This window comes from Scleropages formosus, chromosome 3 (assembly GCF_900964775.1).
Source record: "Scleropages formosus chromosome 3, fSclFor1.1, whole genome shotgun sequence".
Classification (NCBI taxonomy): Eukaryota; Metazoa; Chordata; class Actinopteri; order Osteoglossiformes; family Osteoglossidae; genus Scleropages; species Scleropages formosus.
This window is the reverse complement of record NC_041808.1, coordinates 19,598,741-19,626,740: the sequence shown is the minus strand read 5'-3', so window position 1 is coordinate 19,626,740 and position 28,000 is coordinate 19,598,741. Positions and strand designations below refer to the sequence as shown.

The 28,000-nt window shown below is 43.6% G+C and overlaps 1 protein-coding gene across 1 annotated transcript; it reads right to left on the bottom strand.

Annotated features, from left to right (window-relative positions):
* Nucleotide 1: 1 nt before the first annotated feature.
* stag1a (STAG1 cohesin complex component a) lies at nucleotides 2–28,000 on the bottom strand. Its single transcript, XM_018753467.2, has 34 exons — nucleotides 27,836–28,000; nucleotides 12,814–13,034; nucleotides 12,368–12,482; nucleotides 11,650–11,796; nucleotides 11,465–11,561; nucleotides 11,272–11,348; nucleotides 10,502–10,706; nucleotides 10,107–10,258; nucleotides 9,930–10,003; nucleotides 9,726–9,849; nucleotides 9,478–9,576; nucleotides 9,290–9,369; nucleotides 9,092–9,199; nucleotides 8,455–8,569; nucleotides 7,998–8,115; nucleotides 7,028–7,131; nucleotides 6,743–6,835; nucleotides 6,568–6,657; nucleotides 6,191–6,394; nucleotides 5,858–5,928; nucleotides 5,664–5,751; nucleotides 5,492–5,572; nucleotides 5,034–5,126; nucleotides 4,657–4,831; nucleotides 4,227–4,366; nucleotides 3,784–3,885; nucleotides 3,413–3,561; nucleotides 3,172–3,300; nucleotides 2,772–2,977; nucleotides 2,501–2,672; nucleotides 2,140–2,253; nucleotides 1,921–2,035; nucleotides 1,751–1,831; nucleotides 2–1,548 (listed from the first exon to the last, which is right to left on the bottom strand). Exons 2-34 carry the CDS (start codon nucleotides 12,840–12,842, stop codon nucleotides 1,525–1,527), a joined length of 3,771 nt encoding a protein of 1,256 aa, XP_018608983.1. The 5' UTR covers nucleotides 12,843–13,034; nucleotides 27,836–28,000; the 3' UTR covers nucleotides 2–1,524.

Genomic DNA, 28,000 nt, shown 5'->3' with positions numbered 1-28,000 from the left:
TACATCCGCTTCAGGTTGTACAAAAGAAACAGTTTAATATTGAAAATGTACAATTTACAGGATTACTAGCAAAACCAATCAAGAAGAGACACTGGGAATATAAAAGCTATGGGGGGGGGGGCAATTGAGGAAAGGGGGGGAAAAAAAATAAACCCAGGGTGAAAGTACCAAAATATGAAACAGTCATTGTGCAGTCCACTATAACTTCAGGGTTGATAACGCACGACCATGACAGCACACCGACTTGAACTTGGACCACTCAGGACCAGAAAGCGATGTTAATCGTCATTCTATCCTGTCTGGGCTGCTGGTGGGACACGCACATCAGCTACAACTTGGCAACAGATCTTTCTGGAGAGAGCTGTATAAATGTTTGACAATTCTCACTTGATTTAAAACTTCATACTAAAACTACTAAAAATTGAAAATATTTAAACTTTAATTCCTTAAAAAAACAGGTTACATGAGTGATTGTCTGGAAAACACCCATAAAACCTGCATTTGAACTGCACACAAATGTTCTGTTGTGTAGAATGAAATGAGACCCGTTTGACTTATAGGGAGGAGGATAAGCCTATCATTTTTCCACAGATAGCCCACACCACACTTCTGGACCAATCACACTTAAGTCGGCATTGTGTCAAAAAGCAATTTGCGCTGTGGCAGACTAACGGTATGTCTTTATGCATCAACCACTTAACACCACGATGTTAAATTTTATTAGGGAAGGTAGGGGCTGAGTATATATGGCTAAATTAAAGTTACACTTGTTTGTACTCTGATCCATGTGGTTGGGAGAATAACTGACAAGAAAAGCACACCAAACTATGTTAGAGACCAAGACAGCTGGTGAGGAGCCAACAAAATGTACATTTTGAAAACATCTGATGGTGGAATTTTATTTCCCTGGATAATCAAAGCAGTGGCTGTACTGGGGAGTTAAAAATCGCAAAACGTAATCCACTGTAACAGGTCCCCATGCTGGCTTCCGTTCCACACAGGGAAAGTTAATTAAAACTGCCCTCCCTGCAGTGCATACTGGTCACATGAAATTAACATACTTCACACTAATAAATCCCCCACCCCCCATGTGTTCCAAGGATAACGTTCCATTACCACCACCACCACCACCACCTGCAAATGGACCACAATCCTAACCAAATCCAGTGTGACTACTATACAGATTCTAATCAGCCTTGCATTTAGGAAAACACCAATTACACTTCACCTTAAATTTTGTCCTCATTGTGATGTTTTTTTAATGTCTGGTTACAAATATTTTTAGGCTAAAAATTACTGAGGGCATATGGTGTGGCGTCTGTTCAAAAGATGGCACAAGTGTCCCTTGCTTTTGGCAGCACAAGCTATGGTCAGTGTTTGGGAGGAGAGCCAAGGGTCATGTTCCTCTGGACCAACAGCCAACTGGTGTCTGGCTGCAGACTTTTTTAAAATGTTGAACAAGCAATCACAGTTACGAATGGCCTTTCATTTGAGACCAAACTTCCAAAAACATTCTTAAGTTCTTCAGAACATGGGCATGGTGAATCCCTGCATGAAAAAGCAAAATGGAGGTTAGAAAACTAAAAGTTGAAACCTTTCACTGAATATGTTAGCAACAGTAATAAAAGGAAGAGAACAAAGTGACGAAGAGAAGTAAGAAGTGAGATTAACAGACCCTTGGACGCAAACACAATGTGCCCACTCTTCTGATCAGTCTTAGCTACTAGCAGTTCTGTGGCGCTCCACTTACCGACTCATCCTCAATCATGGCTGCAGAATCAAAGAAATCTGGTCTCAGCTCCGCCCTCTCTCGTCTGTTTCTGGATGGAGGCTGCAAAATGGTTAAAACAGTATTCTCAGACTGCACATCTCTTGAAAAGCACAGTTTTCAACAGGCTTTGTGGGAAAAGAATGACTCACAAGATCAATGACCATGGTGTCCTCAAACTCCTCATTCATGTCTTCAAGCTGACCGCGGGACGACATCATCACGTCTTCGAAAATGGGTTCGGCGTCATCCTCCATGAGACCGCGGCTAAAAGACAGAAAAACATTACAGGAGACCTAGCTAGTGCAAAGGTGGAGACCCTGCCCTTTTAGTGGCTGAAATTCCCCCCAGTCCCACCACAGAGTACTTACACTGTCTGCCGAACACCTCCGCTTCGAGCCTTCATGTAGTTCATGCCTGTTCGATCCTTCCTGTTCACCTCCTCCAGCTTCTGCTGGCCCAGCCATGACATCTGCATCTGGGGACTGAGGAGGATGGGACAGGGTGTACTCACTTTCATCCAAGTTCATTTATGTAACTGGCAACATTATGCCTTTTGTTTCATCACAGTTGAACATTTGAATGCAACCTGACATCTGAATGTATATTTGTCAAGCATATGTAAATACATACCTTTAAGAGATCTGAACAAGCAATGTAGTTTTCATTTTTTTTAAATCTATATATGCACCTTTAGTAAATGCTATTATATCAAAGTCAGTGACCCCTTACTTGTGAACGAAGTCAGACTCAGAGCCAGGCTCAGAGTCCTGATCAGGCATCTGTTCAGCTGCTTGTCGTGGGTTCTCTCTCAGCACAGTCGAAGTGAGCTGTGGGGTCTGCAGTGCCCCTGGTGTTTGGATTGTGTCATTGCGCATTAGCCATGAACCCTCCACACTCTCCTCTGCAGAAAGGTAGAAAGAAATCAGTTTTTTTTTAGTACAAAGAGAAGCAGATAGTTGTGCAAGGCAGGAGTGCTCATTACAAGTGCTGGGGTCCTTACCATCAACCCTCTTCTTATGCAGCGGTGGTCGGCCCTTCTTGCTGCGCACAGAACCTGCCTTGCTGCTGCCACCACCACTAGTGACAGACAGGCGATCTTCGTCACCACCAGTGAGAAGCGAGTTGCGGTATGAGATGAGAGGCAGCCATACATCCTCTCGTCGTTCCATCATTTGCTCCGTCAGGAACTTCTCTAGGTATGAGTGGCTGTAAGAGAGTTGTAAGAAAGGTGAGGTGCAAGCACAGAATGGCACAAAGAACGCAGAACACTGTTGGCACATATGCGTTTGTGTTAATATGGTAACTGGAAACAGCAACAGGCCAATAATCCTGACTTCTGTCATGTGGAGGCACCTCCAAGTTACCCAAAATACCAGATTCATTTCACCAGCTGTACATACACAGTCTTTTTATCCTGGCGCAAAAGTTTGGAGGAGAACTCGCTGAGAACCTCCAGAAAAGCCAGGTTTGGAGGTGGGAACTCCATCCCCTTTGGGTTCTGATACTTGAAGGCAAACTCAATTCCATCCCTAAAAAAAAAAAAAAAAAAACACACCAAAAAGTTCAAGACAAACATTCATCATTGATTTCATCCTTACTGTTAATTATTCAAATGATGCTGAAATCAAGATCTGAACTCACTTGTGCAGCGTGGCCACTGCCTCCCGGGTCTTAATCTGGTCCAGACCAAAGGTGAGGGCAAAGCGGCGTGCCAACTCTTTAATCCCACTAACATGGGAAGAGGTCCTGTCCAGGTTGGGTCCTTGATCTTGGATGAGCTCATTAAATAGCTGAAAGCACAAGAGTCAGTATTGTTTCCTGTTAATCACTTCTCAAACAGACAGGCACAAAAGCCACAATGTTTACATGCAGCAGTTAGGTTTTAAACTATGACATCAATCCAGAGGGACTGTGCCCAACTAAAGGTAGTGTGTCATCTCACCCATAAATTTCAGTTCTCCGTCAACATTCACTGGTAAGACCCATGCAACATTTCCATCAGACCAACCTACCTGCTGCAAGCTGAGGATGAGGGTCTTTGCACACTGGATCTTGTCCGTCTGCCTGGTTTTACTCAGTGTCTCCTTGATGATGTCACCATAATCGTTGTAGTACTAAAGGCAGTCACAAAGGAAACCAAAACACAGAACTGAATACACTTCAACCCCCAAAAACACTATTAAGTCACCCAACTGTAAGAGAGCTGTGCAAGCAGGAGTTTTTTTTGAACTTCATAAGTTTGTTGCAAGTTACATAAATACAATGGCTTATCAATGGCACTGTACAATTTGAAAGATGTTTGCCTTTTCAAAATATGAACACATAAAATAATTGATCCTTTTGCATAAAAAGGGCAATATAAAAGGATGTACAGAACAATTTAAAAAAAATAAAGGTACCCATGTGTGGGATTTTAACTGGAAGTCTCACTGGCTTGCAGATAAAAACTTCTCACCTTCATGTAGTGTTTGAAGATGTCTGCTGCAGCTGGCATGTCCACAATATCGTAGATTATGAGCTTGCTGAAGGCAGCTAGCAGGTTCCTCCTCTTGTGTAAGGCCTCAATTTTGTTTGCTTCATCCTCCTCATCACCCTCTGTTGGTAGGGGTAATCAGGACAGGTAATGAGTCTACCCAAGCTGTGAGAAACCCAGAACCAAAATGTTTTCAATTCACTTTGCCTGTAGTTTCCCTTCTCCATCCTTAGGCTCAAGTCAGTTTGCTTAAGAGTTCTTTGCCTAACTTGATATTTAGCAAAATGCAGCAAAACCCAAACAAGTAGTGAAACAGGTCTGCAGTTCATGTGGTGGGGAGACAAACTTTAAAAAAAAAAAAAAAAAAAAAAATCCCACACTGTCCAGTCAGATTTGTAGCTGGCAGTCTCACCCATGCTCTGGTTTTCCTCATCCTGGTCGATGAAGACGTGGTCCAGGACAAAGCTGAGCAGCTCATTCTGGAGCTGGCCATCAGGGTTGAACACAAGCGGCTGCAAGGCCTCGCGAGACCCTGTGGTGAGCTGGTGGCTGAAGATCATCAGTAGGTCACAGAGAAGCATGAAGGCCTGGTTGGCAGGAAAATAGAGTCACTTTTAAGAATGTAACACAGATTTCAGCTCCCAAGCATGTAGACCGTAGATCGAGTATAGGTCAAAGGCCACTAAAATCTTTTTTTTGTCCATCATCAGTTAGTGCACTATACAATACGCATTATTTTTCTGACGAGTTCCATTTCAGCTAGCTAATGATCCATGGTTCCTGCCTCACCTGTTCCTTCACTGGAGTGTTCACATTTGACAGACACTGCTGACAGACTGCAAGGAAGGACTTCACAACCCTTCTCAGTGCTATGAGGTCATCCTGTTAGTCATGAAAGATTTTGAATAACAATATCCAATTAATTTTGTTTTTCACTGGTATTTAACAGTCCATTAACAAACTGAAACCAAACAACTGCTGCCTGAAAAACATGCCAAACAATTCTCAGAATAACAGCTCTTGTGCAACTATAGCTAAAATTCAGTAGCAGCAAAATTATTTCAAGTTCTGTCTGCAGTTTAAATAATGCTGTGAGAGCTTTTATACATCTGAAAGCAGCAGCTCAAACATGCCTGTTGTCACAGTCAAATGTTCACTGGATAAGGTTTAGTTAAAAAAAAGCAGGAATTGGTGGACAGTAATATATCCATACTTGTCAGTCGTGCTTAAGAAAGCAGAACTCATACCTTGGTGGGTGAGCCCTCTGTTATTTTGACCAGCTGCCAGAGAATAGAGTAATGGGAGCACTGCAGGGCCTGTACCACAATCTGAACATGTACACAAAAAATACACCTGTGAGCATGACAGGTGTCAAGCCTACAATGACAGAGAGAAATTGTGAGGGTACAAATACTCTACCTGCTCAGGCATGGTGCCTTGCTCAATTCCTGTTTTCAACAAACGGTAGCAGTTCCCAAAAAGGTCCCACCTGGTGAGGTCATGTGCACTAAAATAGACACAAAAGCTGCTGTCACCGCATGCACAGTTAAAACACCTGTGTGAGATTCATGTTCATTTGATTTCAATTAAGAAAAGGAACAGGGGATCCATACTTATGGAAGGCTGTGAGCCTCTTGAGAGTAGAGAGAACATTATAGATGTCATCATCATCTGCCTCTTCACCCTTTCAAGGAAGGCGTAGGCAAAATTTTAAAAAAAAAAAAAAAGGCCATTTTCAAACAGAGCCACATAGCTTGCTCAACGCAAATTCTTCACTTATGCTAGAAATCACTACTGTTTGGAAAGGGTTTTCAAAAATTTATCGAAAAGTTCCATAATGTTTTTTCTGCAGACCCATTTAATATGACTCCTTTTACATCTTTCACATATAAAACAAAAAAATTGTAGAGAATGTACAGTGTGTGTGGAAATGTGTGCAGAATGACCTCCTGTAGCAGGTCCTCCACAGAGTGGTTGAATCGATCCACCATCTCATCGATAAGCTGGCTGCGGGCGATGTCTACGCGGTTCATGATGGTGTACTCCTCACTGCAAAGGATGCTGTATGTCTTACTACAAGCCTCCAGCACCTCTGTCTCTGTGTGCTTCTCCACCACAAACTTGATCTGCTTAAGCAGTGCATCCAGGTGCTAGGGAGGTAGGATGGAGAAAGCACTTCAGTCATCAGCACATAATATATTCTCCTCCACAGCACAACAAGCAAACCACGGCACCATGCTTTACTGGTGTCTTCGTATATCACTGCTCTTCTGTCTACCACTCTGTATACCTATCCAGTCAGAGGTACTGGGAATGTAGTTACCTTCTCCATCCTGCCAGCGCTGTACACATCTAGGTCAAAGAATGTGGGGATCTGAAGGAGGTTGGCCACCTTCTCTGCATCTGCCTGGTACTGCACCACCATAGGAGGACACACAGGTCAGAATGACAAGTTGGGGGAGGTAAAACAGACAAATATAACGGGCGGGCACCTGTACCTTAGACAGCAACATGGGAAGTGCCATGATGAAATGCTCTGTCAGCTTATTTTTGTCATCAATCTGAGTCTTCCTTTCTTTGGCAGTCAAGACCTGGAGAGAGAAGAGAACACTTCACTGTTAAAACCATAAGCTGCTGTGTATTTGCAGATATTTCTGCTTCAGTTTTGAGATGCACTTGGTATGAATGCAAAAAAAAAAAAACCTTACTGGGAAAAACATGGTGCTGTTTTTGTAAGAAAGCCATCTTTCATGCACAAATGTGGGGACAGTACAGTGCCTCACCCGTTTGCCAGTTCCTCTGCCAACAGGTGGGTGGGCCTCTGCTGCCTGGCGGATGGTGCACACCATCAGCTCAATCAGAGCGCTTTCCTGGCGGTCCGACAGCACTGTGCATCACACAGAGACGCTCATTAGCAAACGGGTGGCCAAAGTGCCCAGGCTGTGGCCTTGTAAGAGCTGAAGTTTCAATCTTAAGAACTGTGCAAAAACAGAAGCTGCCTTGGAAGACTAAATAGCATTTGTTTATGCATATACAGTCATCCCAGTTCAACAGCAAAACAAGTGTACATTGTTTACTGGAAGAAATCTCTACATAATACATGTACTGTATTTATTTTGCAAAACCTACATCCCTTTTCTTTACGGACTGAGTTCTGAAAAAAAATCTAGGATATAAAGTAGTTATAATAAAAAGTTATCATCATCAATCGGTAAAATAAACCTGTAACAATAGATTAGAAAAATACTAATAAAGCAATCCCACACTACTATTTTGTTTGGGTGTACTTTACTGACATCTATCGGCCCAGTGGTTGCTGCAACAAATTTTAAAAAACAGGAAAATCAAAATAAAGATGAATAAACTTTTTAAAAATTCACGTTTCAACTTTGTAAAAAGTCAGTTGGAAACAATACACCTATTTTGAAGACTGTAAATATAATACAGAAATACATGTAGCATAATTATGGAGAAACCACCATTACAATATTCTAGTCTGTGATTTGCAGGATTCAGAAGCTTAAGAGTTTCAAACTCAAAATATAAGCGGTAACAAGTAATTTTATTAAAATATTTAATTATACTGAGCACAATAGAAAGGCTGACCTTTTAATCAGTAGTAGGAATGCTAAACTTGAATGCCTGTGACTCAGACTCAACAACAATACCAGCGGACTAAGACCGTAGAAGCCGCAACATGGACAAAGAGAAAAAAACCGCAAAGAAAAGCCAGACAGAGCCAGAGACTGGTACCTTCCTCTCCCTGCACAGGTTCCTCCAGCAGCAGCTCTGTCATGCACTCCCAGTCCTTCAACAGCTCCTGTGAGCTCTCCCACAGGCTGTCTACCAGGTAGGCTGCATGTTCATGGAGCTGTCCATAAAAGGCGCACAAATCACATGTACAGCACGACTGCACAGCATCATTCCATTTCATAAAACTGGGATATGCTGACACAAACCACTAAGTACTGTTCCCATTTTACATTTATTCATTTAGCAGATACTTTTCTCAAAACGTACTCTCTGAAAATACAAAAGCGCATCAGATCAGATCTAGGTAGCAAATTCATTATTCACGAGGCACAGTCAACTTGTCTCATACCACCAAATAAAGTAGCATACATTACATGAGTAGTTCACTTCTCAAAAATGACATCCCAAACCCCAGGTCTGAATCCCATGGAGCCCTAGAACGGTGGCATATCCCTACCTCACTCTCCAAGAAGAACAGCACCAGCATTCGAACCAGGTTCCCATTTGGGCTATTCCTGCCCCTGCGCTTGGCCAGGGCCTCCTCTGCCTGGGGGTCATGTCGGCTGAACAATCTGAGAAGCAAAGATGTACCCCGTTACTACATTCATTTTCTTCAAAATGCAATACAAACGAACCACAGCGAGAGAACCAAAAACAATGCAGTTGTTTCCTACCACTTACTTAGAAAACTTGTTTAAAAAAGGTTTGTTGTGAGGAGCAACTCATGAATTTATTTTTTTTCCCGAAGCAGAAAAGCAGCTTGGACACTAATAAAACATTTATGTGCTGAAATAATATGTCCCGGAAAGGCCAATTATCCAAACAAAAAGTACCAGGCATGCAAATGGAATGCAATCTTTTATAGAGATGTTAGAGCTCTACCAGCTAGAACCGGATGAATGTAGCTTTGCAGTCCTGCCTCTGAATCGCACAGAAAACGCCTAAAAAGCACAGGGTCCTCGAGAGCAGATTAACTGCAATCAATAAATGCTGCAGCTGGGTGCCAGTATGGAGCATTTCAAGAGCATGTTCACGAACAGTCAAAGGATGGTTAAGGATCCTGAGGTGGACACACTGGGTGGAGAACAACTCACTTCCGATGGAGGAACTCCCCTGCAGCCACTGCCACAGGTCGGTGGGCCGAGTACACAAGGTGGTAGACATTCTCGCAGTCTTCGTTCGAGAGAGCGTCCTCACTGCCCCTGCAGCGAGTCCCCAAGATAAGCAGGGTTGAGAACAATGATTATAACTTAGGGGAGGACTGGGGATGGAGCAGGCTGGATAGCACTTACTGCAGAATCAACGTCACCAGTCTGATGGCCTCCACAGCCACGTCATACTCTTTGTCAAGAGTCATTGACACGATACGGTCCTGCACAGAAAATTAACAATGACAAATGGCTGTAAAGCTCACATTTAGGAAAAGGGAAAAAATATTGTCCATTTGGTCCTGTGGAAAGCAATACAGTGGTCTTCATACCTTGAACCGGTTAGTGAAGAGCTCCAGCTTTGGAAAGAGTTCCCGGTTTGTGTAAAGGTTCTGAAGGGCTTTCAGACACTTCAGGCGGACCTCACCTTGCTGCAGATAGCACAGTAACCAGGTTAACTGACACGACATTAAATCTTCAGGTAATGTTTACTTCCATATAACAAAAGCACTGGATTCTGCAGCAGGCCATCATGAAGGGTGCATCAGAAAATGATTGGGAAAAATTCTGAGAAACCCACCCGGTCATGTAATGTCCAACCCACATATTTCAGGTAGCTGTCATTCAGAAAGGCATCACTGTACATCTTCATCCATACACCAATCTCCTCAATGCAGATGGCTCTAATTTCAGCAATCGCATCTCTGCAACAGACAGACTCAGTTTTGATATTTTAAGACCACCGTTGCTTAACTGCCTACCGCAAACAACACCCAATACCTACCTATACCGGTGGACAAAGATACCCTTGAAGATGGAGTTCATCATGTTTTCAATTTCATCCTGATTCTCTTGGAGCTGAAGTTGGAACACAGTTGCAGTCAGTTATAACTGGGATGACACAACAATGAACATCTAAACACTATGAAAAGCAAGGTCTTAAAATTCCTGATATTCTGACCTCCTTTCTCTTCTGCAGCAGCAGCTCCAGCTTCTCGTTAGCCCTCTTGCCAACAATCTTATTGCGTTCAGCCTCATACTGCCTCTGCGTGTTGTCCTGGTGAATGCTCAGGTTCAGTGCCACGTTCACAAGCGCAGTCATCAGTTTCATGGCTGTGAGAGCAGAAAACTAGTCAGAGCCCAAAAGAAACCAATGCATAACTCAAAAAAAATTTGTGATTAGTTTGTGGAAAAGCATGAGAGAAGGAATTAAAAAAAGGCAAGAAAGAGCAGAGTTAAAAAACTGCAGGCTTTAGAGTTTGCTTCACGGACATTAGAAGCTTTTCAGTTTATCAAGGTGCAGAAACCCCCTGGTATATACCTGAGGATGGGCTGACTGGTAGGGGTGCCTCTCACCTGCCAGGGTGCTGGTGTGACGGAAGGCCCGAACCTGAGAGTCCGACAGGCCTGTCAGCAGCGAGATGACCGTGTCCATCATGTATTCGTCGTAGATAATACTGTACTGGCACTGTCGAATCAGCACGCCGATGAACTCGCAGAAATTGTAACGGAATTTCTTCCACTGGGGGCCAGGCATGGTGAGAGGGTAGTCACCGCTGTCCTAAAAGTGTTTATAAACAGGAACGTGCAAAGAATCCAGAGTTGATACAGAAACATATCCACCATATACAGGTTTTCATCATCCCAGAACAAAAACTCAATCTGGAGGGGCTCAGCACTGGTTATTTGCTGGCAATTCCAGAGAGATTTAGAGCTCAAATTCAACCACGACTGATATTTGCCTAAACAAATTACCAGGGAGCATCTTCTTTTCCCTCAGGGATCAAGTTACAACTGCTCACAAGAGAGTTTAACCAATGTCTCTGGGTTTCATCCGCAATTAAGTCAACTAACACACTTAAAGCATGTTGTTCTGCTTGCCTTGTTTGAGCGAAAGTGAAGAGTGAATCTGATGATTCTCCAAAACACAATTTGGAAAGCACCACTGTGACAACGGTGATGAAAAAATAAACAAATTATATATAATATATATATGTATATAAAACCTGAATTAACTGTTTTAGCCATGAAGACCCATAGTCATATTACCAGGACATCTGAAAATACACGAGAGAGGGCTACAGCTGACACAATCACATATCCAACCTTTAACAAGCAATAGCTACCTCATCAAACTCCTCTGTCATTTTGCGGATGATCTCAGCATTTTGCATGTTGCGAAACATCTCAATTCTTACAGTGCCTATAAATTGAGATGCAAAGGGTTAGCACTTAAGACAAATCTTATTCAGCCATCAGTGTACAGAGCAGGTTTAAAGACCAATCTTAAAAATTTTAACTACTATGAGGGAAGTGTACCTTTACAACCAGAGCACTGAATGAAGAAGTTAATAAGGTCCAGTAGCGCCATGTCTCGGTCATGCTTGTAGGACTCAATCCAGTCGTCAACCACAGACTAAAGAGAAAAATAATCTTGACTGTCACCAGGAAGAAGTGCTACAGACTGTGTGTGGAGGAGAAATGAAGGGAAGACAGACTTATACCTGCATGGCACTCTTGCCCAGCCTCACCACCTCAAACAGGGTGACTGCATCACCCTCCCCATTCTGCTGCGCCACGCCATTGGCCTTCCGTCCTCGAGGAGCCCCTGCCTTCTCCAGCGGTGCCTTCCGAGGCTTCTTATTGGCTGTCTGCATATTCAGGGGCGAGATGTTCTTTGCTCAGCAAACAGTGTTCCTCAAAATTTATGCAGCCACAGCAAACTGTGAAAACTTCTGTGCTTCCATTGCTCTCCAAACTGGTGTGGTGCTTGTGATACTTCTAGCACAAATTTGCCTTATCCACGGAACACACACACAGAAAAATACACATACCTACCAAAACAAGAGGCGCCGCACTTCTTATGACTAAGGGAAACACTCCTACATTTGACTCCTGAGAGGAAAATAAGCCTAACCTCATTGCTCAGAACCAGAAATGGGAGCCCAAGTGGAAAAGGAAACCATTCCACTTTAGCCAATCAATTTCACACCAGCACTTCCTACAGCAGCGTCATTTACAGTGAGTGTGGGCACGCGAGCATACAACCTCAGACCAGAGACTAGTACAAGTTTAGATTGTATGCATGTATGTATGAATGTAGGTAGGGTAAAAAAAGCTATAATGCATCAATCCTCACAACCTTTGTGCAAATACACATTGCCCTGATGAAAACCACTAAAATGCAAGGACTCCCACCACCTCATCAACTCTGACGCATACCGGTGGTCGGCCGGGTCTCCCCCTCTTCCTCTTGCCTTTGATCTCCCCAGTGTCTTCCAGCTCGCCAGACCCGAGGCTGACGCCATCAGCCTGGCCCGACTCATTGGTGGAGTCCCTGCAACGGACAAGTGCTGGTCACGGGTGGGCAGTAGATCCCATAAGGCAGCAGAAAAGGGCCAATTTGGATTTTAACACTGGTTTACAATACACACACACACGGGTGAACAGATAAGACAAGCACAAAATTAAACATTAACCAAAAAAAAACCTCCCCACACACTGACATGTGACGACGTACAATGGAACTGTAAACTATGCTGAGGTCTAAGAAGGACTTAGGGTGAATAGCTTTTTACAGAAACACCTCACAGGACATTTCAATAATCAGACTGAACTGAAGGACTCAATGTATGCACTCGTGACTGCTGGAAGTGTGCACTACTTACTGCAATACTGGCAGCTCTGACGTTATCATTGCTGGGCGTCTCAGCCGGGCAGCCTTCTAGGCCCCCAGGAGGACAGGTGTACACAGGAGGCTCGCTGGCTCTTAAGAGAAGTTCTGGGAAGTGCAGCTTTCAGCTTCAGTGAAACTACTGCTGAGAAGACCAGGAAGAACACGTCTTCTAATGCAGCACAGACCACCTGCAATGTCCTCACATCACACACACTACAGGGACACACACACAGAGACAGAAAACAACAAATTAACATGGACTCACTACTATAACTTTCTTAAAAAAAAAAAAAAAAAGTTAAGGTTGCACACATTCCTATGAACACTGATTGAAATTATGTTTTTAACTTCTAATTTATCATGGAACTGCACTCAGATTTATGTCTGTACAGATATTAATCCCACTAGCTTATTGGCAGACAAATGTACATCAGTGTTAAAAAGTCCAGTGTCTCTGATTTTCACCATGAACACCAGACATGACAGAAAGTCACGAAACTGGATTTCAGTCAAACACACAGGAAGGCTAAATATGACCAGTGGAGACACCAACTGGTAGTGTTAGAAACTCCAGCCACAACATTCGTCAAAAGGACAATAAGTTGGTTTGTATCAAAGACCCTCCCAAAAAAGAAAAAAAGAAAAAGTGAGACAAAATGCAAGACTTTGGGGGGGACATTTCATTTTCACAGTAAGCTCTTCCGTTGTTTTACAGAAAAAAATTTATTCCCTACAGTGTCACTTCCAGGGTCCATTCAGTGACTTCCCCTACACTGGAAAGAAATCCTAAATAGTTGGAAAGCAGCAAAAATAGCTGTGGGTGTGGTTAAGTACACTACAACTACATGGTGATATTCCCATTTTCTTTCAAAATTACTGCAATGGAGAAAACTGAAAATTTAGTGATCTGACAGCAAATGGACAGGAAATGTACACATAAAATGCAATAAACCATAAAACATGCATAATTATAAATTAAGCAACTGCCTATCTCCAAACGACCTCAATTTTGCCTCCTTTAGACAGTACGGCAATCCAGTAGCAGCACGAAATACTGATAAGAAGTGTCACATTTAGGAATATCCATTTAAACCAGTGATGAATGTTACACTATGGCCACTAGGGGCAGTGCAAACCACAAAGTATCTTTGTTAATTTAAAAAAAAAAGTTCATCATGAATCAAAATTTTGTGTAACTGATCTGTAGTTCTCACATAATCTCTTACAGCAGGTTATGACTGAAACACTTCTGACATTGAGTTTTCCCCTTTCACTGCTGCCATCTCAGCTGCAGGCACCGTTTATGTGTCTGGATGAACACAGGACTAAAACACACCAGAAAGTCCAAGGGCAACAGTAGGGGGCAGGCTAAGAAAGTCTTAGCTTAAATGGCACCAAGCAGCACGGCACCAGTCCACAGCGGCTCTTAGTGCAGAGCTGATAATGAAACCACACAGGTGACAGCAGCAAGACGACAGGAGGACCGCCGCCGACCGCGAGCCAAGCCCAGGCTGAGAAATCAAGGCATTCAGCTTGACGCGGCATGAGGGAAATTTAATACCCGGCACAGCAGCATTAATGTTCTTCACAAGGAGAAACGGGTAAAACATCTTACTTGATTACGGTGAGTTATAGGTCCTTTTCAGCCAATGCAGTGGAGGGAGGGGGATTAAAATGTGCAGGAAGCCACTAGATGGCTGCACACAACAGGTGAAGTTTTGGGTTATTTTCAGGGGAGTGAGTGCACTTACTCTGTGTAGACACTATCTCAAAGAGAGGGAGAAGTAAAAATCCTTCCTCTGCTAATCCCTGACAGCATTCACCGGCTTCATTATTTTTAGCCAGAAAAGGCCCTGAAAGGTACAGTGGGGTGAATGCAGAACAGAGGCATGTGAACTCTACCAGCTTCCTAATGGTAGGTCTGGCTTGATGGAAAAGGTCTGCACAGAGCCCAACTCCTCAATTTAGTGCCCTACACTATCTGGGCCTTGAGGTACTTGGGGGGGGGGGGGGGGGGGGGGGACTGAAAACATTTTTTTTTTTTTTTTTTAAGAAACATCAGTTCACCCCAAGACCTTTTTGTTTTGGTTGTCACTGTTTTTCACTGGATTGGAATACACAATGCCAGATTTTTCCAAGCAAGGCCCACTGCGCCCTTAACTGCGGTCAGGACAAGGGCCAACTCGGGCTCCGGTGACAGGACTACCTCTGCAAGCTAGAACTGATTTCAATCTGGACTCACTATTTGTCCCTTTTCATAATACCCTGAACATGCCGCTCTCTACATCAGGGCTAATGCAGAATGTAAATAAACTGAACAAAGCAGATGTCACTAAAGCCTGTGGAAAAGCAAAACCTGGAAGGGGATTTAAATAAAAGAGGCCACCAGCATCTACAACTGAAGCTTTTGATGAGCCACGATCAGGTAATCCCATGTGTCTCAAACACAGCAGATGAGGCTGGGAGGATCTGGCTAGAGAGCAGTGGAGAATACATCCATATAGACATGAAGGTCTGCTCATGTAAATCTCCAAGGAAAAGATGAAGAACAGCGCAGCACCGGCAGACAGCCTCATGCTCGTGCTGGCAAAAAGAACCAAATCCCATCTGGAGATAATACGTGTAAAACAAATCAATATTTCAACAACACTGACATAATATTATAAAAGGCCCAGATTTACAGTTATTGGTGCAGCTTGTGTGTTCACCTTCCTAAGATACTAACAGCATAAAACAGAGGTGCAGGGCGTACTATTGACTGCAGGTTGAATCACTTCATTTACAGCCCTCAGTCAGAAATGAAACTAAGTGGTCTCCACCCAGGGATCATGTGGTTTCAGTACCACGGTATGTATGACTGATGACTATTTACAGCTCGACATCCAAGATCAATCAAGTCTTAACAGAAGTGAAGGGACAAATCAAATCACACTGCTGGAATGGCACATGCGCAACAGCAGGAACAGACAGACAACAGCACCACTCCAGTTTGCCCCCAGGTCACTTCACCAGGCCATGGTTTTTGTCCGTTTCTGAAAACTGAAACGAATAAATATGAAAATGAACAAGTTCGCCTTTCCAATTCAGAAATGCAAATAAGCCAGCTCATTGGGAAACTTTCTGCACACAAGAAGGGAAGAGGTAGCTTGTAAGCGTAGTGGTTGGAGATGCTTCCTTTGAACCCAAAGGTTGCAGGTTTGAATCCCACCTCTAGCTGTAGTATGCTTGAACAAGGTACATACCCTAAAGTGCTCCAGTAAAAAAACTACTCAGCTGTTCAAATGGGTAAATAATAGTAAGCTGCTGCTCTGGGGAAAAACAGTGGCTGAATGAAGAGGGCTCATGCAGTACCTGCCATCCTCTGCATCTTTGCAAAAAAAAAAAAAAAAAAGGCAGAATAAGTAGAAAAGAAGCCACTGCCAAAAGACCTGGCACAGCAGAGCCACCTAGTAAGAATGGACACTGATGCCTGGCACAAAGCCAATGATCCCATGCTTGGGCACACTGGCCTCCAAGCTCTCTATGATGCTGAGACATAACTACTTTTGAGAATGCCAACGGATTGCAATCCACATTTCTTGTTCTCATTTGGCAGCTGTCGTCACTGGGATGCAACAGGAGGTGTAAACACTACTGACCATCTCCCCCAAGTCGATCAATTAAGGCACCTTCTTTGTACCTTCACCTCTCTTTAAAAGCACTCCAATTCTAATTTAGTATTTATCTTACTAGTGATACTCACAAACACTTCTAATCAGAAGAATTTCTAAAGATATTTTGTCTGAGAATAAACTGTGAGTCAGCATCAAGGGGTAGGAGGAGGGGCAGGAGTAGTTAAACGTGATTCGAGTTGGCAAGCTTCCACCTGTCTTCCATTCTTCACTTTTGGGGGGAGGGGTTGAACAACAAATTTAAGCCCATTGTTCAAGTAAACACTTGTTTACACTTAAAACCTCTGCTTTTAATGCATGCTGTAGAAAAGATATATAGCCTGGCATTGATTCCATGCTTAAACACCGCTCTCTGAACTCCTGACTTGAACCTAAACAGGACTAACTGGACAGAGCAAAGATGAACACCTTCTGTGGCAAAAAAAAAAATTTTAATTTAATTTTTAAGACTTCAGTTTGGGGTCTCAGGAGGTTAACATAGGTCAAGGGGTCTCTGCTCAACCCACTCCTCTCCAACAACATAAAGCAAACTACCTGGTCCTTTCAGTAAAATCTCACAAAATAATCACCTTTGTCCTTGAGTGCAGCTTTAATTCTTCTAGAATCCAAGAAAAGGATAAGAATAAAAAGCAGAGAGGTGTGCAGAGAGCATCTTACACAAAGAGTGGGAGGTCTTCTGATACAATGACATTTGTCTCTCTTCATGGGCAGCAAATTACACAGTAAAGACCAGTACTTGAAAGCACAGACAGGACAATTTTAATGAAGACTGATGTTATTTGCAGCAAATAAGCAAAACAGTATTGGTACAGAATAGGGAAAATTATTGCAGGAGGATTTCAAATAGATGTTACCATAATAAGGGAAATTCAAACAAAACAATTCTGCTGAACACAAAAGGGATGGCAAAAGCATTAATGCATTTCAAACACCAACATTGCATTGTGTCCATCAAAAAACTCACACTGTAACAAATACCTTTTTGTCAGACAGTAAAATACCTACGGAAAAGGAAAGTTAAAATGACTTCTGTTCACAGCTAAAGGAACCTGTGTACTATACGGGAGTTTAAGACGACAAATACTGATATTTACAAGGCAAAACTGTCATATCTGACGCAGCGCTCCAACATTCAGGTGGACTACTGCATCCGTGGCCGACCGCTCCGCAAGCGAGCTAAGCTGGTACAAGTGACTTGCAAACTGAGTAAGAACAAGTCAACAAGGAGCGCGAGTCATCACGCCATGTGCTTCACAGTTCCTCCAAGTACTCTCTCTAGCACTCCCTCCAACACAAGCCTCGAGCCCCTCATATGATGGACATCCAACCTCAATTATTCATCTCTGCCGAGTACTTCTGGAGTTCTGTATTACACTTTGTGTTCCTTGTCACATTGCTGAATTATACATGGTGTTCCCTCAAAAGCCATACGTGCGATCAGGGTACATGTTTGAGTATGGCCGGATTACCGGTGACCTGTGGACTGGGGCAAGGCAAAGTTCTCCACCGCATAGAAACATTTTTGCCTCGCTCACCTCATCGTATGATGAGCTGACCGCACAAATGACTTAACATTGCAAAGGATCAGTCCCCATTCTATCACAAGACCTTCAACATCATAGACCTTAGGAAAGTGGACTGTTGTGCGTGTTTCTGGAGCACACACATCATCTCATGTCAGCGAGGCAAAGGAGACAATGACGCGGTTCCCCATGTTACAGTACTTGAGTGTCAAATAAAAGCAACTCTACAAATTACTGCTGCTCAGTCCTTTAGAACATGACAACCTGACTCTGGAAGACCGTCTGCTGCAGACTTCAGAAGTTGAGATGTGGAGGCTGGCAGAAAAACAACTTGTACAATTACACACACACACACACACACACACACACACACACACAAAAAAAAAAAAAAAAAATGTACAAAGAGCACCGTGCAAACAACCTAGTCATGTTAAAAGGAAGCAAAGACGGAACATTTTTACAAGCAATAATGAAAACAAAATCCAAATGATGGAAATATCAATCTTAAACATCTTGTGCTCCAAAATGCATTGAATTTTGAGGAAGAAGCGGTTGCCTGGCAGGCACTTATCCCAGATTTTGATACAAGGTGCTTTCCCATCTGCCAGCAGAAGGTGTAATAGTTAAAGAATTGTTTTTATGAGCAGATTGTTGTTAGGTCTAATGTTGCAACTGAACCCTTTTAATAAGGGAAAGCAGATGCAAAGTAGAATAACTCAAGTAATGTTTTTCTGGATGAAAACCTACTGAGAGTCCCAGACCTTTAAGGTAGCCTGTTTTCAAAACCAGGGGTTGCAACTGGCCCCAGCGCCACACTTCTCTATGGGTGTAGCAGCACTTGAGGACAGTGAACTACACACTTTCTTTCATTAAAAAAAACTACAAACAATACCCCTCAGAACCCCACAGAGGTTGAGCCACAGCAAGAGGGCAATTTCAGGGGCACAAGCCAGCAGTCCTACACATGAACAGTGATGCCATGGATCTAATTAAAGTGCATTGGCCTTTGTAGTAGATGTGCTGGGAGCCTGACACTAGAGTCGCCCCCCCTCGCTGTTCACTTTTCAGGGTTAAGCCCTCAGGGTGGCCATGTTCATGGGGGAAAAAAAAAGAACACTTTACCAACCTGACTGAGGAGGGAAAAAAAATTCTGAAATTAAATGTCTACAGTTAATCAAGCAGGGAGAGAAAAGGAAACAGTGAGGTGGAAAAACAGTCATCTGGCTTCCTTCCACTGTTTAACTTTGTGGACATCAGCACTGCCAAAGAGCCCAGATATGGTTATTTATAACTCACAATCACCTTGGCACTATGCAAAAGAGCAGCTTGTTCACTACAAAAAGGAATTAGAGTGCATAACATCACACACAGAACATAAGATTTAATGACTGACATTTGTGGGTGGGTGATATTGCATTTATGCTAAATGATGAACTTGCAGACACAAAGCTCGTCTTCCACAACGCAACGGGCTGCTGTTTGAGCTCCCCATCTCTCAAGTGTGCAATTCTCTGCAGTCAGCCAATCAAATCTGATGCAGAGCTTATGACCTACAGGGGTTGCCATGGCAACGCCTGCCTTCTGGAATACATGTCATGCATGTTAAGTGCCTTCCAGAAAAACACAATGTGTGTGTTTCTCTCTCTCTTTCACACACACACTGCACCATTCATCTTACAAAAGCAATAAAGGCAGCAGAAAATGAAAGGAAAGCTACTACAAGAATGCTCAATTTTTTTGTTTTAACTACATTCAGCACTGAACTGGAAAATGGTGGTAAAGCTCCCCCCCCCCCCACACCTTAGACCATTAGTTCTAAATGAGTAAAAACAGCACTAAGTGTACATCACAGGCTCAGGATCAGGGCACCAGGTGTCACGGTGGTTCAGGAAATGGACTTGTGAATGGAACACTCAGAACTGGATTCTTGATCATCCTGTTCCAAATACAACTTTTAAGTGAGACACTGAGCTGTAGAAAATACAGCTGTAGTACATAAAAGTGGAATTCCAATAAAAAAAAAACATCTATAGAATCACGTCTCATGAAAAGCATGAATGGAGGGCTCATCTGCTACCAAAGCACTAGAGGCTATGGACTGACAAAGGGGTTTAATGACACTGGATTGTAGTCACCTGTCAACACCTTCGGGATTAGTCAAAGCAGAATGTAGAGATACAACTGAAACAAAGAACCGAACAGTCATGTTCCACTAAAAGTGATGACAGAGTCCCTGGATTCAGCATGTGATAGTGTGCACACTTCTACAAACTACCCCAAGGTAAGGTAATGTATAGTGGTTCATATGGTAGAACCTGACGAATTAACTGTGCTTTAGAGTCACTTGTCTGCATCCAAATCTCTTTTTGTTGATATAAGAAACTCACTGTATTTTTCTGAGACGTACATCACTTCGGAGAAAAATGTCTGCTAAATTAATAAATGTAAATGCAAGAGCTCCACGCGCGCACGCACACACATACACACCATACTGACCTCTCAGAGCATCATTACAGGAGACTTCATAAAAACGTATTGAATGACTATGGGATCAGAAAGCCACGGCACCTGCATTGTCTACGTCACACCTTCAACAGCCCTCCAGTGCGAGTGGTTTTAACGGATGGAACAGATCCTGACGGCATGTGCTCCCATTTGAACCACACCTGCCCCATGACAAACTTCAGCTGTAGATCACAGGTAGATTACTGTCTGCTGCCAGGGCAATTCAGAGCACACACTCAAAGTTTTCCCCCCATAAATCAAACAGGGACAAATGCCAATATGGAGGGCAGCCTTCAATGTGTCCTCACCTGTGGATGCTAGCATATCATCCAGAGGTCAGCTGTCTGGTTAGAGTCAAACCTTCAAAAGCCACACTGACAGGCTGAATTCTTTACAAAATAAAACCAAATCAGCCTTACCGCAGCGCCAGCTTTTGAACTCATTGAACACATTGCCCAATGCAACCCATCCATTTCATCCAAAGTGCATCCTGCCACTAAGAAAGCTGAGATCCTACGAAACAGACGATACAAAACAAGCTATACAAGAGGTCAATCACCAGCTAAGATGTCAAAGTCCAGGCAGCTATTCCTCCATGAGAGAACAAGATCTAACCAAGCCCTAGGCGAATATCATCTTTCATTCTGAAAGGCAACCAGCTAGTTAAATATAGGCTTGTACATGAACTTCATAAATGTCCTGCCCTATTGCAACCTTCTCACAGAACACCACATAGTGCTGCCTGACACCACTCTGCACCAAAGCCCTGCTTCTGAATATTAAACTGACAAACTTCTGTACGGTGTTACGTGTAGGAAGCGCCACCCTTGGAATGCTGCAAAAGGAACGAGCCAACCGCAAATGGAGCGTCTTTGGAAGAACAGTACACGGGAAAGATCAAACGGAGGAAAAAAAAAAAAAAAAAAAGGAGCTCAGTAAGGTTGCCCGTGAAACATCTGTCCATGGATATTTAACCCACAAAGAACATTTAGAAAAAAGAATTTAACTCAATGCTGTGGGGCAAAACACATGACTTTCACAAATGACAACCGCAAGCGAGCACTCCATTTCCTATGAACAACCTTACACTTACTGTTACATACTGAACAAAATGTCTAAATTACAGAAGAGATGAAGAAAGCACAAGGTAGCAGACTGTGCAGACACAAAGACCCTGCGCCAAAGTGCAAAGGGCAAAAAGAGGCCATAGTACAGCACAGGTGAAGAAGGACTGCACGCACACGGGGTCGGCGTTACAAACGGCAACGGACTCCAGTTAAAAGGGTGATCCCAACGCTCGCTGCTGGGATGAGTGAACAAGAAGGATGTCGTACACATTCCTCTTTTGTGGCACATACTGATGGCTAACCGTGATTTGGGACTCAATTTAAATGGCTTAGGGAGTAAAGAGGACTGAATCTCTTTCTCAGACCTGTTTATAAGGCACAGATGGCTCCACAGAGCTTTACTACAGCACAGGATCCAATTATATACACACACAGACCAGAGGGAACAAAGAACAAAGGTACTCTTCCAGTCTTGTTGGTACAACACTTAATGAAAATAAAATCTAACAGTGAACGAAAGAAGTAAATTCACAAAAAAGTACAAGCCACGTGCAAATGGTTGCCTGATGGCTTTTTTCCAACCTTGCCTGTTGGTGACTGATCTTAAAATAAAATGTAGGTATTTATACAGCTAAACAAAAGAATTTAAAAAAACATGGTACTTTTATTGGGGGTCTTGGTGCATTTTTTCTGTAATAAACATGTCAGTGATCCAATGTATATGCTACGCAATTTCAGATGCTACGGGACTTCATTTGATTTTTATTTCATTTGATCTATGTTAAGGTCACTTAACACCACAACAACAGGATGAAATCCAAAAAACACTGGACATCTTCAGAGCAATATCCAACTGTACAACTGAACCAAAAGCAACTGTCTCCAGGTTACATTATTTAGTTGCTAAGACGATGCTGTTTTTTTTCTTTTTTTTAAATCCCATTAAGATGCTACTACTGTTTGCACTTTACCTGCTGGTATACAGATGTAAACAAGTGTAAACTTCTGCCATGATAGTAAAGGGAAGGAAAAAAAGTTCTCTTCTCCCATGAGTCTTTCAGATGCACTGGGTCTCTAAGGGCTTATGCCTGCCTGCCATGGCTGCAGGAGAGTCTTGCAGAGGCCATCTTTTCCACATGCCTTCAACAGCTGCACTGCTGCAGCTCGCCTCAAAATGGAGACGGTGAGTTGAGAGTGAGAGAGGCGGTGATAGGGAGCCAGGCGGGGAGGTGGGGTGGGGTGGGGGGGATGCATGTGACAGCAGCGAAGACAGTTCAGCAGCTGAAAAAGCGTGCGCTCTGCTCCGTATTCACACCGGGAACACCCCCCTCCCCCCCAACCCACCCTCAACGCACAATTTTGCTCCTCTACTGTTCAACCTAGGCCAGGAATCCCAAAATCAATCTTACAGATTGTGGCTGCCTATGGCTAATCTCACTGACAACACTGGTGACTATCTGCAGTTTCCAGTAGCACACACCTCCTGCCACAAGATCAAGCTTTTGCAGAGTAAAACTACTAAAAATCCTTCTACCCTAAATAAATGTAAGCCCATAAAAGCCTGATGATAGCCAGGATCAGCCTGACAATGAGAACAAAAGATTCTCCCCTCAACAGTGCTACCGATAGCTGTCTACATGGTGTGCAACCGTTAAAAGCAAAGCAGAAGTCATGAAGGGCATAATATTCTTCTCCCCAGATAAAGAGAAAGTAGTTTTACCTTCAGTAGATACACCCCTTTCCCGGTGTTGTAGCACAATTTGTTTGGGAAAATTCATCTTTCTACTTTTGAGAGAACCAGTTCACTCAAAAATTAACCAAAACCCAAAAAATAAATTTATGACATTTTAATATAAAGATCAATCTTAAAGTACGTGCTTCTATTATGAAGTTTGAGAAAGATCAAGTCTTGATGTAGCTTCATGTGACTAAATCCATCTGTTATGGATATTCTACCAGCAGACTGCAAGTTTAGTTTCAAGAAGACTAAGGTTCACTTTTAATAGCTTACTAGTTGAATGTTTAAAGAATCTGTGTGTGTCGAACACAATTTAAATAAAACTGACAAAATGGCTCGTAGAGACATGAAAGAACTGTGGGTACAGTTTATCAATGGCTGGGGTGAAGACTTTAGCGTCAACGTAACACGTTGGTTCTACAGCTTTTTGTCCGATTCTACATATACTTATCGGAACTTTGTTTCTACGTGCAACATAAACACACCGAGATGGTGTCGAAGTCCAGTGTCCTCAGCCTGTACACACAGCTATGCGTGTTCATCCGTGTAGTCCTTACTAATCTGAGGGACACCAAACTGACCACTAAGTCCGGACCACCGACGACAGCCTATACACCGAACTGAGCATTACAGATGTCAAAGCTGCAGCACCTGACAACGTCTGAAAAAGCAGAAACCTAACAACTTGCACGTAAGCCATCAAAAATATTGTTTCTGGGAGCAACCGACTGCACGCAGTCCAGCACATACATTCTGCCAAATGAGCGAATCAATCAGTGCTTGTGCTGATGTTCATTGGGGGGGAACAGAAAACAGTGGGGAGCATTTACAGTGCCACTACTGACCTGGAACTGAGGTGGGAGGAGCGGAGAGGGGGTAAATCTCCCAAGACACGCATATGAAACCAACCACAGATCACTTTCCATCGCCCATTAATGTCACAACAGAAAACCTCCGTTCCCTGCCTGGGACAGCCAGAGGGATTCTTCTTGGAGACGACCACAAAGAAAAACTGCAGCGATGACAAAGACACACACCTCCCTCAACCACTGATCCCAGCAGTAAGAGCACTAGCACCAAGTTCCAGGAAAAACCAGACTAGTCAATCACAGGACAAGTACATCACGCAATGTGTAGCTGCATTTAAAAAGCCAAGCGGAAATGCAGGTACCGGCACCTGCCAGAGCTCCCGTCTTGTTTTGTGCGAGGAAAACCAGACTGTTTTCCCATTAAGTGCTCCCCGTCACCATGAGGCCCACAAAAACACTCCGTTATAGTTGCCTTTCCTCACCCTGCCCCCCAATTTTCTCAGCAGCCTTGAAAGCAGACCAAAAAACACCTGGATAGCACAGACACACCGACAAAGTTGACATTAAAGCAGTTTTAGTTAAACTCCAATGTATTTATATAGGAAAAACCTAGATGACATGTTTTCTAAGCCTCCTTTCTTAAACCAAACTCTTCTGTAATTATGAATTATTTCTAGGAATTTGTGCCAACAATTTATTGAATAGTAAACTCTCAGCTAAAAACAGATGTGGATTATTCCAAGCCGCAGTGACAAAATCAAATCATGCCGTGACATGACAAACGCTCACCAGTTGAACAAGTTAATCCCCCTTTTTTAAAAAAAAATCAGCCCTTGTTAAATTTCTCACAAAACTCAGGCTGAATATTACACAGAAACATTTCATATGGTTCCCTTTGTTACTCTCACCTGTTGTACCACCGAACTTGGTAAATTACTAGAATTGAAATAAAATTACTTTTAGATTCCACACAAGCCTAATTCCATTCAGACGAGGGAATTTATTCCAGAATGCCACTGTGTAAGCATAATTGCTGTTTATATTTAGACATCATCTCCAAAACCGGCACTAGAGAAAGCCCGGCGTAGGTAAACACTCTCGGATTTGATATGCCTTATTCTCTACAGGCAAGTCTCGGAGCAGGAACTTTATAAACATATCTCAGAAGCAAAAAAATGGCACCGTGGAGGGTTTCCAGCAGCTGGCTAAGGTCTGATTAGTGAAGAGACAGCTGCTGGTCTACTGATGGCAAACAAGATGCTCAGATCACTGATTAAGCCCTGACTTCCAGTGCACGCTGATCCAGCAAAGCCAAAATAATGCACTAAAGTTTAACAGGTCTCTTAAGCCAGGGTTTTCTCAGGTTTAAATGATCCGCACGGAAATGTGACAACTGTAAAAACTTCTTCATTTTCACCCTCTTTGGCCGAGGAATTATTTCCGAAAGCATTATCGACCCGTAAAGAATTAAATATAAATCCAGATGCTCCTTCCAGAAGGAGAAGAAAGAGCGAGGCTATTGTATAAGTCACGATATTCTGAGACTGCTGGCAGGCTGGAGGCCACATACACCCTCCAGTTCTCGGGAAAGTTGGGCTACACAGTTCCTCACACTTAACTCCAACCATCTCCTGGACAAAAATACTCACAGCAAGCAGAATTGCATCTGCTTAAAAGGCACCAGAGAGTATGTATCATACTTCTGAACACCATCCCCCTTCAGTGTCACTGAAACAAGTACCTCAACACTGGAGTCGATACCAAAAGGCTGCAGGTTCAAGTCCCAGTATAAAGCTCAAAGTTTGTTCAAAATTTCAATAATAGTGCCAGCTGAATAAATTAGTAAATTTGATTGCTAGAACCCGCACACTCAGACAGCTTCAAGTGGCCACTCTCAGGTGGCATGGTGGCACAGCAAATAACGCTGCTGTCTCACAGCGCCTGGGTGGTGCGAGAGGACGTGGGTTCAATCCCTACTCAGTCTGTGGGGAGTTTGCATGTTATGTCTGTGTGGATTTCGTCTGGGTGCTCTGGTTTCCTCCCAAAGACATGAAGTTCAGGTCACCCATAGTATGTGTTCCACTGATGTATGGATGATTGACGCAGTGTATCTAGCAGTGTAAGTCACCTTGCTTTAATAAAAAAAATTTAAAAAAAGGTGTGTGGGCTGATAACACTACATAGAGTTCATTGGAAGTGGCTTTGGAGAAAATTGTCTGCTAATAAATGTAAGAAACTGGACAATACAAAAACATGGTGGCTACATCCCACTTCTGCTGTACTACCTTTGATCAGTGTACTTGCCCAGAATTAATACTGTCACAAAAACCTGCTATAAACACATGAAAGTCACATGTTGGTAGCAGAGTGGTTATAGCTGCTGCCTTTGGACCCAAAGGTCACAGGTTCAAATCACACCTCCAGCTGTAGTACCCTTGAACAAAATTACCCAACTGTATGAATAATTGTAAATCCCATTGTTGGAGAAAGGCATGCCATCAGCTAAATGAGTACATTTAAGTTGAATATCTAGCCTTTTATGTCGCCTTGAACAAACGTGTCACATGATAATGAAGGTCAATAAGTAACGCAGAGTACACAAAAAAAAAAAAAAAACAGCTGCTAGGGCCGCAGTGTCACTAAGGTGCAGAACTAAGATGTACAGGATAGAAATCATTTTCAACCTTGACATCAATGCTTAATTTAACATCTTTACTCAAGTGCACGTGGGCCAGGTTAAAACCATGTGCAAACCTGCGTGCTGAGGCTGGAGAACTGAACACCGTGTCTCGTTCTTAGCGCGCGCAAATTTGGGGGGGGGTCTAAAACTCGGACAGCGCGCGAAGGGCACACGAGCGCGTCAGAGAGAGTCCCGCGCGCGCCTTCCCAGCGCCACTCCGCTGCGTCTAACTGCGCGGCCTGGAAGCCGAACGGCCGCCGCGGTGGCCGGACCGGACCGGACCGGACCGTAGAGCGCGGAATGGCCAGCAGAGGCCATGGTGGGATGGTGGGGTCCTCTGAACTACTAGGCTCATGCGCAGTCACAAACCCCAAGAGTCTCCGGAAAAAAATGGCAAAAAGTCCGTTGCTGCTTGCCTGTTGTCTTCCACACAAGGAGGGGAAAAAAAAGAACCTCCATGTTCACGCTGCTCGTACCTCAGTCTCAGAGAGCCGAGCTCCGCCGTGTTTACATGGGACATAATGGCGGGCAAACGGTTAACATAACCCGAGCAGTAGCTCGGCTACATAAAACAGCCGAGTCTGGGTACTGTACTGTGCGTGTGTATGCAGCATGTCGGTGCAGCTCGACCCCAGCAGTGCACGACCGCGGTGCTGAGGGCACATGATCGGTGAGCCCACAGACTGAGGCTTCATGACATGTCCGAATGGCCGCTTTCACAGAGAAAATGCCGTCCCTGCTAATGAAACTCACACACGGGCTTTATAACGGACTCTGTCCGCGCGAGACACCCTTTCCGAACGCCAACTGTAGGTAACGTTCCGGTAGCGCGCAAGCAGCGGAGAAAAAGCGCGTTCGCTCTCGCCGCTCGAGCGCTCCCATCCCCCACCCGCAGCCGCCGCTGCCGCCGCGCGCTCTCTCCCTCTCCCTCCCGTCCTCCATCTTTAATCTGCGCCACTTCGCCCTCTCTCCACGGCCGCTGATAAACCCCCCAAAAAAAAACACACACAACGCTGCTTACCTCCTCCGACCGTCGCCATTCCGCTCATCGCTTTTCGAAACAAAATGGCTAAAAATGTATTTTACGCCGTTGAGATTTTTTAATGAAAACTGGATCCGCGAGCGAGAACCGCGCCTTTCAGAAGAGCAGCAATCCTAAGCCGCCATCTGGTGGCATTTTCCACAA